This window comes from Cyprinodon tularosa, unplaced genomic scaffold, assembly GCF_016077235.1.
Source record: "Cyprinodon tularosa strain WSP-4 unplaced genomic scaffold, ASM1607723v1 ctg194, whole genome shotgun sequence".
NCBI lineage: Eukaryota > Metazoa > Chordata > Actinopteri > Cyprinodontiformes > Cyprinodontidae > Cyprinodon > Cyprinodon tularosa.
Genome location: NW_024038699.1, coordinates 196031 through 211322, shown reverse-complemented (window position 1 = coordinate 211322; position 15292 = coordinate 196031). Strand labels below are relative to the sequence as shown.

The following is a 15292-nucleotide window of genomic DNA, read 5'->3' as shown; positions in this document are numbered from 1 at the left end:
TGAAAATAAAAACACTTTATTAATCAATAAAAACAATTCTTGATTGCCAGCAAACATTCAAAAACGGGGAACTACGATGCAAACTCAAAGCAGAGAATGCGGTTTTTATGGAGACGTTGAACGAACTACAGAAAACAAAACAGGAAAATATTTACAGAACAAGACAGACAAAAAAAGTGCACTAAAGTAGTAGCAGTACTTAATAGTTGGTGTTGCACTGGGTTACATAAAAGTGAATGTTAACCAGAGATTCATGCCTTAATATTACATTTAATAAAGACATCTCTCCTGTTTAACCATTGTTTTTTTTTTTTTATTATCCGGACATCATCCCAATGTTGCAAGTTCTTTTCAGCCTCTTGTAAATATTTGCACCTAATTGCTATCTTAGCTGTAGCAACAAACACCCCCGTTTTTTATTTTCACAACACGCTCACTGACACACTTCATTCAAACAGACGGGTAATAGCACTTCTACTTCGAGAACCTTCCTGCTGTTCTCCAAAACCCTTTCGAAGGGAGATAAGGAGATTTTTAAAAGAGGGCATTCAAATCCAAGTGGCCTCATGCCTCCCACCGTCGCTCACATCCGCTTCACTTCCACCTCGCATAACGTGGCTTACTCTTGAAAAAAACAAACAAAAAACAATCAAATGCAGCAAGTGGAGAGTCAAAGACAACTAAGTGGCTTCACAGCAGTTTAAAGATCTGCTTCTAGTGCATCGTGGCTGTGTACAATCTGTAAATAAGTTCATTCAAATGGATACGATGTACGGGGCCCAATTTGTTTTAATGCTTAAAATGGAGTCTCTAACTAGCAATGAACATCCCATAAAGAACAGTATCATCAAAAGACTTACTTGAGGAATTCATATCAAAGCGTTAAACTTATTCATAGGTTCATTTCAAACCCTTTAAAAAGTCCACCATCCTCCGATTCCTGTAACCTGTGCAAATAGTTCATTGTAGTTTTTCCTGCCACTAAACTTTCCGCTCATGTGGACACAGCACTTTTAAAAAATGATTTTGTAGATCATAACAGAACATTTATGCATTAAACACCTTTGTAGTTTCTAAGAGGAAACTGTACGTAATGAAACCAAATAAATCGTTGAAATTTTATGTCCTTCTTGATATTTTAATTTGAGATGAACCTATAAATGTGAACCGCTAGACTCCCTGCTTACTGCAGCAAGTTGAAATCCTCATTTGAAAACATACGAGGCGGCGTTGAAGAGCTATAACTTTGCTCATACACTTTAGAACCAGTAAATTAAACCTTTCTGAAATGAAGCCCGCCCATCTTCAAACCTGCAGCAAGAGATCAGCAACAGAAAAGGCTAAATGCATACAGGCAAACCTGGTAAAAGGAAAACTTACAGTGCTATGTATAATTGATAAGGAACTCGATACATTTTGCAACGCAGTGCGCCTCATCCCAGAAATATCTCTCGGCTCCTTCCTGCAGGACTTTGCAGCCAGCCCTCTTAACACTCGGCCTCCGACTTCTTATCCAATCATCAGCCTTACACACATCCAACCTGCCGTTTTATGGCCTCCTATGCTTAAATGCCACCAAGAAACAGACTCAAAGACTACAAACCTACAGGGTAAGAGTGCAGCGTTTGAGCGTTTTGGACTTGAACGATCAGGAGCGCCCTATAACCTTTGGTTAGTATAGGTGTTAATGGGATTCTTTAACAATGTACTTCCTTTAACCTTTGGTTTCTTGTCTCTCACAACTTTAGGTTCTGATGTTTGCCTTAAGATCTACAACTTAAAAGAGGTTCCTAAAGGTCTCCAGGGTGGGATGTGATCTGATAGTCAGTAGAACCCACCGATGACGACATCAGTCCATTCTTTTACCTCATAAACCTCCATCCTTAGTGGTTTGGTGCAAAAGGAACGAGAGCAGCTATTTCTTTTTCTAGTAGCTCAGTTTTTGGCCGTTAAATCCCTCCTTGTCTCGTCTAAATAATGAAACACCAGTACTCGAGCCAAGAGCTAATCTGCTTCAGAGTTGTTTCTAGAAAAAACGTAGGAAGAGAATGAAAAGGGAGAAACGAACCCAGGAGGAGTAAATGCCATTTCTCTTCAACAGAATCTTCTTAAAGGAAAAAAGGGCATCTCTCTTGCATCTGCACAAATCTGACTGATTTAGCAAAGTGGTAGAATTACCGGCGGCGTTTGCGAGCTCACTTTTTTTTGTCCTTCTGTTTTTTCTCAGGTTTCCGGCCCTGCTGCGCGGCCGTTCCGCCGCGGGGCGTGATCAGCACGCTGCCGTCGGTGCCGTACTGCAGGCAGTACTCGCTGGGTGGGTAGGGCCGGCCCTCCTCGTCCCGCAGCTGACTGAAAACCTCTTGGCACAAGCTTTGCATCTTCTGCTTCAGCTGCCGGATGGAACGGATGAACTCCATCTTCTCTTTCAGCAGGCGGGCCTTGTCGCGCCTCAGGTTTTGGACGCCCTGCTCCAGGTTAATGATGGTCTCCAGCTTGCGCTTGCGGCAGTTCTGGGCGGCCATTTTGTTTTTGCCGCGCCTGCGGATGTCGCGGATGAGGGCGAGCTGGGCTTCGCTCAGGTGGTGCTTGGCCAGGAGCTCGTTGAACTCTTCCACCGGGAGGTTGATGATCTTGTCATTGGAGAAGGGGATCTTCATGGCCCGAGCTCGGCGCTCGTCGCGGCTCGCGTGCTTATCCAGCAGGTCCTGAGAAGGCTGGAGCTTTTTGTCACGACTGCTCTTCTTTCCAGCTGAAAGCGGCAGATCTGGGTGCTCGGAGAAGGCGGAGGAGAGCGGCACATTGTAGGTGTGATTGTGGTCGATGCTGTCGAGCTGCGGGAGGCCGTGGAACTGGGAAAGGTCCTGGAAGCTCATGCGGCAGAGCTTGCTGTACTCAGGCTGATAACCCCCCACCGCTCCCTCCTCCGTCTCCGCAGCAGCCACCTCAGAGTCAGTGCTGTACCCCACCGCTCCCTCCTCTGAGAAGTTGGCAGAGGTGGAGGAGGAAGAGGCTGCAGACGAGCAGGACGTCTCGGAGCTGCTCGGGGAGGCCGGGCTGTGGCTGGAGTCCAGGGAGAGTCCGGAATCCGAGTCGAGCTCGTCCTCCAGCTGGGAGGCCTGAGCCTGGCTGAAGCCCTCTTCCATGGCCAGGTCCAGCAGGCTGATTTCATCCAGCATGGACTCCTCCAGCAGGGTGGTGAAAGGATCAGGCAGGTTTGGCGTAGCCGTGATGTTGTTACTGGAACTGTTGACGGGTGACAGAAAGACCCCGGTCAGGTTAGTCGCTCCGAATGTGGAGTTGATGTTGGTGGAGTTGCTGGAGGACAGTCTGAGCAAACTGGTCCTAGGGGCAACGCTGACAGATTCCAGCTGGGGGCCAAAAATCTGTGGGAAGTCTTGGCTGCAGCTGGGCAGCGAGGCCTGATGAAGGCTGACATCCTGGTTTATGGGTGTGGGACGGTCAGAGAGGCCAAAGTTTCCAGCAGGGTTCGGTTCTGCCGTCCTGTTTCTGGCACTTCCAGTGTTAGAGACTGTTTGGACTGAAGTGTTGTTCACCTCCATCGCCTTAGAACAGAAATAACAGAACATTTAAGTCAAGGGTGGCGAATTCAGGAACTTTTAAAAGTATCCATAATCATTAAACTTTAACAACTTCCATGACATCACAACTATAAACCTGCATTTGGGTTAGATTCTATGGTAGTGAAGGCAAAAAGGGCAGTGATGTGGCAATAACATGGAGCCAACACAAATAATGATTTAAAAATCAGATGCAGTACCTTTATTTATACCTGCACATGGCGCCAAACGGATGGCTTTGGGCTCAAAAGCAGGATTTTAACAAAATCTGAATTAAATTGTTAAAATACCTGAGACATGGAGACAGCAATTATACACGCACAGCCACTTTATTAGGTACACCTTTCTAACAGCTCATTAATGCACCTTTTTAATCAGCCAATCACATGGAAGCATATCGATGCATTTAAGCATGAAGACAAGATGATCTACTGAAGTTCACAATGAGGAAGAAAAGTGATTTTTTTTCAACGTGGCATGGCTGTTGGTGCCAGACGGACTGCTCCGAGTATCTCGGAAACAGCTGATCTACTGGGAGAGAATGGGGCAAAAAAAGAGAAAATATTCACTGGAGAATAACCAGACTGGTTTGGGCTGAAAGAAGGAAGCAGCAACTCACATAAGCACTCGTTACAACCGAGGTATGTGCATCTCTGAACACACAACATGTCGAACCTTGAGGCAGATGGAGCTACAATGACAGCAGACCACACCAGATGGCACTCCTCCTCAGCTAGGAACAGGAAACTAAGGCTCCAATTCACACAGACTCACCAAAAATTGAAAACAAAAGATTGGAAAAAAAAGTTGCCTGCTCTGATGAGTGTAGATTTCTGATTCAACATTTGGATGGTTTGGTCAGAATTTTATGGCGACAGGATTCTACCCAAAAGGCACACGTGCAATAAATACTCTTAAAAGCAGCTTTACTAATACAGAGGCTCATAAACTATTCCTCACACTTATGTTTAATGTGTTAGATGAAAAAATAGAGTCCCAGCAGGCCCAATAAATCACACACATATACTTTTTCATCCTATCCTCTTGTGGTTTTATTTCTACGCGTGCCCAGCCTCCCTCCTCTTCGTATGTCGACTCATTTCTGTTCACTTTTTTCAACTTTTGTCACTTTGAAGACCCACCGGACAAAGCAACCCGCATGTGATTGGCTACACTTAGGAAATCCAGCATCTTGAGCTAGACGTGTTGCCAAGGTAACCAGTGTAAAGTCTGTTCCTGTTTCCAGCTAACATTTGAGCTAGCAGAAACTATCTGGCTATACCGAAACCTTCTTTTAGATGTCCTATAAACCTTCTTAACAGACACCCTACAGCCAATCAGAATCCAGTATTCATCCAGATCATGTTGCATCTAATGATGACTTTGAATACCAACTTCCAACTCTTGAAGAGAAATGGTTAAGCTGAAATTTATTTGATAGTAGTAAGTAGAGTACAGCCTCAAGAGGTGGGATTACCTGAAAGGTAGCCAATCACAGACAAATTGCTTTGTCTGGTGGGTAATGCCTTCAAAGTGACAGAATTTGACATGAACGCATAGAAACAGGTCAATACGCGAGGAAGAGAGACTCTATAGACATATCAATAGCAAACCATGAGTGCAGAAAAGGAGCATGTACTCATGGTTTGATATATTTGGGGCCTTGCAGTTTTAAATCTGCACACAGAACATTCAAAATATGCATAATAGTAGTTTCCATGCGAGTTTTATTAATAAAACCGCTCGTATGAGTATTAATTACACGTGTGGACATTTGGCAGAATGCTGAAGCAATAGAATTTGCCGTCAACAACATGAAAGCATGGAGCTATCCTGCCTTGCATCGACCGTTCAGGCTGTTGGTGGTGTTGTAATCATCTGTGGGCCCTTTTGGTACCAACGAGCATCGCCACAGCCTACCTCGGTATTGTTGCCGACTGTGTCCATCCCTTTATGACCCCATTATACCCAATCTCTGATGGCTACTTCCAACAGAATAAGACTCCAGGTCATAAAGCCTGAATTTTCTCAGACTGGTTATGATGAATTCACTGTGTTCAAATAACCGGCATCCACCAGAAATTTATCCAACAGAGCACCTCTGGGATGTGGTAGAATGGGAGACTCACATCGTGGTTGTTCAGGAAAACAAATCTGCAGCATCTGCATGACGCTATCATGTCAACATGGACCAAACTCTCAGAGGAATGTTTCCAGTACTTTCCAAAAAAGCAAAAGAAAAAATCCAATGGACTTTGTTTCCAAGTTTGAAGACGTTTTGCTTCCCAATGCAGGAAGCTTTTTCAATCCAAAATGTCAGACTTAGCGTTGAGTTTGAGGCCTTATAGAGTGGACAAAAACAAAGCCTGGTTTTGGCTTAGAAAAACACGCTAATTGAACTAGAAGAACCGGTCCACCCCTTTGGAATGGGCAGATATCTGGGTTCTTTGTTAGCTCACATTACCCAATACTGGTCTATGCCTCAGAAAGGAGGGTCGTTAGGGGGAATTGTTGGCCTGGCTGAACAGGCGAGATGTTTTGGTCCCCTGTATCGTGATCAATGCAGGAAGGAATCAACTCTATTGCTGTTTTGTAAGTTATTGAGAGCGAAACCTGACTCTACCCCCTCTGTTTAAGGTTAGTTTTTCTTTCAGTTTCCAGTACTTTGTTGAATCTATGTCACCAGGAGTTAAGACAGTTCTGAAGGAAAAAAAAAGTCCAATCAGGTACTAGCAAGATGTATCTAATAAAGTAGCCAGTGAGTATATGCAGTTTATAAGTAAGGAAGAGTTGATTTTGGGGTGAGTTGTCCTTTTAAGACCTGCAGCTGCAATAAATGTATAAATACTATTGCCAGCCACAGTATAAGCAGAATAATGTATTTAGTATTTATTTTAATTCAGTTATAGTAAAAAAAAAAATCAACAGATTTCTCTCCAATGAAGTCATTCTTAACTTCTAATTACAGCTTTGGTTTTTTTGTACCTGCAGCTCCATGATGGCCATTATGTCCTGCCACTGCTGCTCCAGGTCCAGCTGTGGCTCTGCTGCAGGGAGCTGAGGAGCCAGAGGGAGGCCCTGGGATGTGGAGGGAACTTCTTCATTGGGAGTTGACACCTCTTGGTTACTGACTGGGACTGGGAACTAATAAAGGCACATGGACAGGTTAATACAAATATATATATACACTAATATTTTAGTGAAATTGACTTCAGATGTTATCTTACCTCAGCTTCTTCTCCAAAAGGGAACGTGGCCTCCAGCAGCCTCAAGCACTCCTGCAGTGACAGTGAAGTCTGTGAGCCAAGAACTGGCAGCTAACAACAATAAAACACAGAGAGGTGTGCTATATTAGTGCTGCTACTGCTTTGGGTTCTAAAAGAAAACGGGTAAAAAGCGAAATAAAAACAATCTGCATCATCTGATGGATATTGGGGGAGTATTAGGTCTGAAATCTAGGCACTGAATACATATTTAATCTGGGTCCCTTCAAATTAGTGTCTTTGTATCTCCTCTGCAAAGCATACCTTCATCAAAACTTGAATTAAAAAAATCTAGGCTTACCCTATCTTATGGTTCGAATGGTTTAAATACTAGAAGAGTTTCTCTTCACTTATAGAAAGGTTAAATTAGGCCGAACATGATCTGATAATGAAACCAGCTCCAATAATGACTTCTGTTAAGGTTGCAGTTTGCAGACTATCCAAGCAGAAAACCTGACTAACTGATATCAGCCTGCAATAGTCTATAAAGAGCAGAACGGCCAGTGATAATATTTCGCACAGAGGACACTACTTCTAAATTTAGTCTCCACATAGCAAAACATATTCCTGACAAATAAATATGCGATAACCCTTCATAACTTTTCCATTAACCACTTTCATAAGGACCGGTTATAGCTTCCCCGTATTCAAATCTTGTTACACATCTTGTTGAAGACGGTTGATAGCTCATTCTGCTGTATTTTTACTCCAGGTTATCACGCTGTGGGAATCTCCCACCAGCCAAGCCTACATCTGCCTAAATTTAGTTACGTTCAGGTCAAACAGTTGTTGGAGGGGGCTTTCGACCCAACAGGTGCTACTGTAGCAGTGCAGCCAGCGTCACACCCAACTAGCTGTATGGTGAAATAGTTAACTGAACTGAGTGTTGGCCTTTGGGAGTTTTGGTCTAGTGGTACCCGGTATGATCCCCACAGCCAAGACCCTTAACCCCAAACTGCTCCATTGGTGCTGCACAGTGGCAGCCCACTGCTCCCTAAGGGGATGGGTTAAATCAGGGATGTTAAACTGGTTCCAGAAAGGGACGTGTGGCTGCAGGTTTTCTTTCCAACCAAGCAATAGCACACCAGACTCACACAGATTCATCTCATCAAGTCATCATGTTAAGACGGGACTCATTGGATGAGATGAATGGAGTCTGGTGTGCTATTGCTTGGCTGGAAAGAAAACCTGCAGCAAAACACGACCATTTCTGGAACCAGCTTGACATCCCTGAGTTAAACGAAGAGAGTTAATTTCTCCATTGTGAGATCAGGGTTCCCGCGGGTCCTTAAAAAGTCTTAAAAGGCATTGAATTCTTCAAAATAAAACTAAGGCCTTAATTGGTATTAAACTGTCTTAAATCAGTCTTTCGTAGGTCTTAATTTTCAAAAAACATCATAAATAGGATTATTTTTATTACGATTTATTTTTGTAATCTCAATAAAACATTTAAATTGGCAACATTTCTTTTTTGTATTAAAAAAATAATAATGGCTCGCCATTATTGGTTCCGTCCCGATAGCGGAAGCAATAAAAGCGTTGTTGCGGCCGGGACATTTGGGAGATGCACCATTAACTTTTTGTCTGGAAAATATGAGCAAGTGTAAACGTAATGAAAATTGGCTCCAGTCAAGAGTTTTCTCCGTGGCTAAAACCAGGGAACATACATGAGGCACAGTGGATTTTGTGCAACAAGTCATTCAAGCTCGGAACGATGGGAATTAAGGCAGTGGAGTCGCACAAGCAAAGCGCGAAACACAAAGCGTCAAAATCGAGTTACGGAGAAACAGCCGGTATTTCTCAGTTTAGTTCCACCCTTGTCTCTGCAACGCCTCCACTTATCACCAAATCAAACATACTAAGAAAATACAAAGAAAAATAGCTGCAAAAAAGACTTAGCACTGGTTATGTTGGGGCTTTAAAACTGATTTGTTTTGTTCCCTTCTTAAACAAAGTTTGTGAATTCTGTTAAATAATTGTTAAAATATATCTGTCATTTGTGTGTTTTTAGCTTTCTTCCTGTATGGGAAGCTTTTCAAAATTTGAAACATTAGTGCAGTGGTTTATGTTAAAATAAACCTTTGGGTAAAGTTGTCGCAAGCAGGTTTTTCTTGTGTTTCTTTTGAATTTGGTCTTAAATTTTTATTTCAAGTGGCATTAAAAAGTCTTAAAAAGTCTTGAATTTAACTTGCCTTATGCTGTAGGAACCCTGGAGATCAATAAAGTTCGATTTCTTTCCTTTTCTATGAGCTCTACCAGTTGGTTTGGAAATGAACACCGATTGCTTATTAACAAGTTTAAAAACCTTTTAAAATAATCTCCCATGAAATGCTTATTTAAAAAAAAAAAACTACTAAATGAAGCAACACGTTTCTCATTATATCACCTAGATGTACGTCGTTTTCTGCCGCTTTAACCAACCTGCTCAGGAATGCTCTCCCCAGTCTCTCCATCCACCAGCTGAGAACCCTGTAAGTTTATCCCATTCCTCCAGCTCTCCTGCTCCTCACTGACATCTTTGCTGTGCTGTGTATTGGGCTTCTCCTCCTCTGTGTCCTTCTGCCGATTGCTGTAGCTGAAGACTTCTCTTCCTGCACCGAGGTCGATGTCCTGTCTCCATAAGATGTCAATCAAGTCAATGTCCTAAAATTAAAAAGAAAAACCACGAGAAAACAGCTACTACAGCGCTTTTCTGTTCTCACATCAAGGGATAGAACAGATCTTGGTTTGGTCCCTAGTTAATGATAAATGACCTACTTTCACATTTTTATAAAACCTGTTTTCAGAGTTCAAGGGTTCTTTTAAAGGGAAGATCATGTTAAAAAAAAAAAAAAAAAAAAAAAAAAAATCAGATGTTTCAACCATGATAAAAACACTTTAACACGGTGGTTATTCTTGTGATCTTGCAAAAAAATGTTCAACATCAATGTTTAACTTCATCACTTAGGCCCCTGTTTTTCCTTTGAGGGAGAAGAAAAACAAAAAGACAGTTTGCGCATTAGAAACATTAAATGCTATAAAGTTTAAAGCTTAAATAAACTGGACTGAATGCTGTGGCTGTTTGAGTGGACGTTGAACACATTCGCCTAAACTAGAAAGATTATTCCATCACTTAAGATCTATAGTTTATAAACCTGAAATTATAAATTCAAAAAGTTCTCCTATGACATTTTGTTTCCTTTTCAATCTTATGGATCCAAATCTTAACATTCAATTCATCTCATAATATATCAAAACATTGCTGAGCGATTTGTGTCAAATCATCGTACATCTAAGTTTGATGATCATAGCTTTGAGTTCAAATATTACATTAGATTAATTCAGACTGTGGCGGTTGGTAAAGCAGAGCCTCCATGAAGAAAGGAAGGTTCAACCACATAAATGAAGAGTGTAGTGGAAGGAAAACATGAGGTAGGAAACGGACCAGAAACTGGGATTTGGGGAAATCAGAGTCAATCTATCAGGAAATTTCTGCTGACAAACATTATAGAGATGCAGATTTTATTTTCCAGCAGGATCTGGCGGAGGTCCATACTGGCAAAGGTACCAAACGCTGGTTCAATGACCACTGTGATACAGTGCTGGACTGGCCAGCATTTTAAGGACAGAGATAAGCTGAAGGTTGATGCTAAAGCTGCCTATGCAGAACCACAGGCTGTTCTTCTCAATGCCATGCTGCCTAAACCAAATTAACTTTTCCTTGAGCTTATATATTTTATTAAGATTGATTATTGGGTTTTCATTGGCTTTAGTTTCAAACGGTTTCTGTTTGAAATAATCAAAATTTTTATCTAAATTACTCAGATACAGTTTGAAAGACAGCACCAATCTCATGTAAAAATCAACCCTTTAGGTCTAAAGCGGTCGTCGTACCTCTTTGGTGAGGTCGTCATTGCCGCCCCTGCTGCTCTGCTCCTGGTTTCCCTCTGGGGCCACCGCTCCCAGGCTGCTGTCCGCTGCGTTCAGGTCGTAAGTGGATTCAGGCGCTCCGCCTCCTCCCCTCATGGCCGGGGTAGCTTCAATGTTGTTAATGTCCTCTAGGCTGGCCCCATTGTCCAGGGTTATGCCGGGGTTGGACTGACTGCCTGCAGACACCACCGTCTCTGAGTCGCGATGCACTAGCCAGGTGTTGAGCTCGGTACTGGGCACGGAGAGGCGATCCAGCTGGCGCACTTCGTTCAGCAGCCGCCTGGTGGTGAAGAACTGGTCGAGGTCCACGCTCTTTGGATGGATCCCATAGCCGTCCAGCGTGTTGCGCAGGTTGTGGAACTGGGTCTGGGTGTAGGCTGAGCTGGGCCCCAGGATTATCTCTCTCAACGGGGGCAACTGATTGCTTAGATATGTGTCAACGTCCACCCGCACCCCGATGAGACTCAGAAGGATGGTGAACTGAATCAGGCCCTCTGTGAAGTACTTTTTCAGGTAAAGCATTTCTTTACAAAGGAACAAAAAAATGAAAGTAAAAAAGTAAAACAAAAACGGGGGCGACTACTCGTAATCAATAACTCTCTGCTACTAAAACTAAAGGATGGAAACAGATACGAGAACATAAAAGTGGTTGAAGAGGGAAAAGAGCCTTGAAAGCTAATTTATACGGGTTCAAGATCCAAAGTAAGGGGTCCACTTCTCCGTGAAGGTTCTTCAAAGAGTTATCTCCCCATTCCTGCCAAAAATAACAAGTTACATTGAATAGGATTTCTTTAAATTTCATTACATTCAAATTAAAACATTATAAGGCTACACAATTTAATACATAATATTCAACATTCAGAGAGAAGATTAAATGTTTGATCAGTGTGTATGTGTCACAGAAGCTCTCCGCCCTAAAAAATGAAGCCCACCATTGCATTTCTAAATGGATAAATACAGTTTGTGGAAGAAGTAATAAAGGAACAAACAAAATTATAATCTAGATGCATGCATGACTTTTTTAGATAATAACCTCTAAACGCAGTAAGAACCTATCAGCCTGTCTGCAGTCTTAAGCCACCTGACTGCTGATAACTCAACCGACTGTCCTTTCTCTTCTAAATAGGTTGTTTTAGCATTAAAGGTTTAACATTGAAGAATTTCTGATTAATTAAAGTAATCATATAGATAATACCATCTATTATTTATTTTGGTTTTATTACTGCTTATTTTGTGGATAGCATTAAACCTTTAACCTCTTGAATTAGCAGTCAAACTGAAAAAATTTAACATTTACATAATTAACCAGTGAGATTAGGTGTATTATGGACTAATGGCTCACAGTTTGATCCACATATAATAAAAAGCCTGGTAGTTTCATTGCACCACAACATAACACCAGAATTTATTAACTATTCTTGACTAACAAAAATAAAAAGTGTAATTAAATGATCAACATCATGATAAATATATTTAAATATGGATTTAACTTTCTGCCATCATGGGAAACATCATATTTTAAGGAGTAACACTGACTTTTACATTAAAATAATTTTGATTTCTGTTAGCAACATAGTAACGATTACAATTTTAGTCCAACAAATGGACCATTAGGTTACAGTTTAGTATCTACATGCCATTAATCTTCTGATATATGTGAGCCCAGCCTTAGATAGCTGGTGAAGTCCTGCTTTCTTTTATAACACTACATATTTTTAAATTTTGTTTCAGGATTTGAAAGTACTGGTAACTATTTTATTTGAAAACAATGCAAACTGAGAACATTTTCGTATCAAGGCCTCGGTTTCTGTCCTTTGTTCTGCAGTTACAAATGCCACGTTGGGCTGACAAAAAAACAAAGAACTTAAAAAAGTAGAACATTTGTTCAAGATTGTTTCATGGCAATTTCTATACTTGGGATAATCTGTGATTTTGGGTCACAGCCTTTCATAGGTTTCAGTGCAAATTGGGGCCAATAAATTAGAACAGGATAGAAAAATCCTTCATTTTTCTCTTATATGACGGAAACGCTTGTTTATCAGCAGGAAGTGATAGAAAAAACTATTTAAAAAAACTTTATCGAGAAACAAATGTATGATTGCTGCTTATTACTCCCAGATAAGCTTAAAAACAGGAGTATTTGTCTTGAAGCAACAAACATGATTTTAACATAATTTAAAAGTTATCTAAATAGCCCTTCAGCTGAAAACAAACGTTTAACATACATTTTTTATACAAATATTCAATAGTAAAAGAAAATAGCCCAGAATTCTCTTATCTTTAAACAACTAAATTAAGAAGAAATCAAAGCCTTTCTTTACAACATAGAATCAAGGAAGCACCAAATAAAAAACTAATTTAAGAGATGTGATGGAAAATCAGGGCATATAAAGACAGTAAGGCCTACATTTATAGATCTCTATGTTGAGGTTTTTTCCATTTTCTAATGATCTAAGTCCTTGTTGCATCAGTTCACACACTTCAACCACACTGCTTTTAAAAACTAAGACATCTTACCTATTCACATTTGCTTTAAATAGGTTATGGAAGGAGAAAGAAAGCGCAGGATGTGCTAACCACTTCATCCTAACAGAGCAGGACTGATGTCGGATCGCACCACGCTGTCTCTTTTCATTTTAAGACATTCGGCAGAGCAGATAAGATGAACACAGAGCTCCAGGCATCACCCCACCCTTGACAGGGAAACTACTCCTGCTGGCTACTGCTGAAGGTGAATGAGGGAGAGCAGAAAGCTGGCTCGACTGGCTCTGACACCCACCAACAGTAAGGCTGGGTGGCCGCCGGGGTCCCTCCCTCCCTCCTCCAACACAGCTGCGCCTATCTTTGTCCTTCCAATCGGTGGCTACTCACCGATTCACCACCAAGCTACCGCTAGCACACGCCTATAAACCTCTTCTGACGCAACATACAGTTGCTGCTATGAAATGTTTAGCAATTCAAGCGTCTTTACTGAAATTTCTCTTTCGGTAAAAAGTGACAGGTGCCTCTGCTACTATTTACTTTCTCCCTGGCTGGTGTCAAACAATCTCCCTAGCAACAAGTGGGGAAAATATGATTGACAAGTCAGCTCAGCCATTCAGCAAGCCCAAGTACTGTGATATGACATGACGCCAGCGAGTTCCGACCAATAGGAACACTCCTTAGGCGGGGTTTTGAGAACGACGCGGCAGGGATACAGGAAGTAAAAAAAAAAAAAAAAAAAACTATAGTTAGCCATATAAGCTAGTTTTCAGCTATGTATTCTAAATATTTTAAAATTAATTTATATCGACCAACCCAAGACCAGCCTCTGATACCCAAACACTAATATAATAATGTGTCATTTTTTTAATGTCCTGTCGTTAAACAATAAAGCCTATATATCGGTCAGCGCAATAATTCATTAAAAGCTTTAAATGGTATACTTACGCATGAAGATTTTGTTACCGTGTCTTCATGCCCACATGTCGGCTAACACCAGACCGGTGATTTTATCCGCCTGACATTAAAAGTTCCACTGAGTTGCTACCCTCACTAAATGGCCCACCATGACTTGCAAAATCCCTTGCTACCCCGGCTAGCCTAGCCCAAAACATGCGTACACAAGGAGCATGCGTAGAACATTCTAGTGATAAGCTTTCATCAGCTGACGGAAAATCCCCTCGAGAGTGTGATATAGTTCATTTAGAAACCAACTTAAAGAAAAGCCTTCCTGCAATAATAACCCCATTAGAAATTTTTTAATGTATTTTAGATCTGGATAATATATTATAAATACGATATATATACTAGGTAAAAACCATGAAAAATACAAACTGGTTACTTTATTTGAAAATGTATGCATTTAAAAATATGTATTCATGTAATTTCACTCAATAAGTTAATCTTGTGTTATAGATTTAGTATACAGAAAAAAAAATATTTTAAACGGTTATTCTGTCTTATAATGTAAAAGTAACAGCTTACTGTTAATGCAAAACCTACAGTATAATTCAGCCATTGTCCAATCTTGCAGGGCCAGGGACTGTGTAAATGCAGTCATTTTGTGAGAGGCTGAGTATGCCCTAAACAGGGCTACAAGCCATTACAGGGAAAACATAGAAACCTCCATCCATGCAAAATCACTAGCATTCTTAAGGGCAATTGAAAGACACAATGGTATAGCATGCATACTTTGGTACTGGGGTAGAATCCTGGGGTACCAGTATGCATTAGGGCAGGGGTGCTCAAAAGCTACTCTCCTGCAACTTAAATTAAGCTTCCTGTCCCTCACTTTTTTATGCACCACATTGTTAACACACCTGAATCAAATCAGTGGCTCGTTACCAAGCCTCTGCTGGGCTAAATGAGGGGATTGAGTCTTTCGATTCAGGTGTGTTAAAGAAGAGCGGAATCTAAAAGTTACAGTGTGGTAGCTCTTGAGGACTGGACTTGAGCACCCCTGCATTAGGGTGAAAATGAAAACTCCATGGAGGGAAACTCAAAGCTAGGATTCAAGCCGCACACATTCTTGCTGGAACGTACCAGCGTTAATAACTGTGG

General features: G+C 41.3%; 1 protein-coding gene across 3 annotated transcripts; it reads right to left on the bottom strand.

Annotated features, from left to right (window-relative positions):
* Nucleotides 1-14356, bottom strand: nfe2l1b (nuclear factor, erythroid 2-like 1b). Of its 3 annotated transcripts, none has more exons than XM_038283456.1 (6): nt 14180-14356; nt 10715-11504; nt 9263-9484; nt 6806-6895; nt 6564-6722; nt 1-3563 (listed from the first exon to the last, which is right to left on the bottom strand). In XM_038283456.1, the coding sequence occupies exons 2-6, from the start codon at nt 11270-11272 to the stop codon at nt 2196-2198; spliced, it is 2397 nt and encodes a 798-aa protein (XP_038139384.1). In that variant the 5' UTR covers nt 11273-11504; nt 14180-14356; the 3' UTR covers nt 1-2195. The 3 variants fall into 3 exon arrangements, with proteins under 3 accessions (XP_038139384.1, XP_038139386.1, XP_038139385.1); XM_038283458.1 differs by having other exon boundaries at nt 6806-6856; XM_038283457.1 differs by lacking the exon at nt 14180-14356 and adding an exon at nt 13268-13814.
* Nucleotides 14357-15292: the final 936 nt, after the last annotated feature.

Coding starts and splice junctions, on each gene's coding strand:
- nfe2l1b (XM_038283456.1), bottom strand. CDS start 11,272: ATGCTTTACCTGAAAAAGTACTTCACAGAGGGCCTGATTCAGTTCACC. Junction 9,485..10,714: donor ATGACGACCTCACCAAAGAG/GTACGACGACCG, acceptor TTTTAATTTTAG/GACATTGACTTGATTGACAT. Junction 3,564..6,563: donor TGGCCATCATGGAGCTGCAG/GTACAAAAAAAC, acceptor TTCTGTTCTAAG/GCGATGGAGGTGAACAACAC.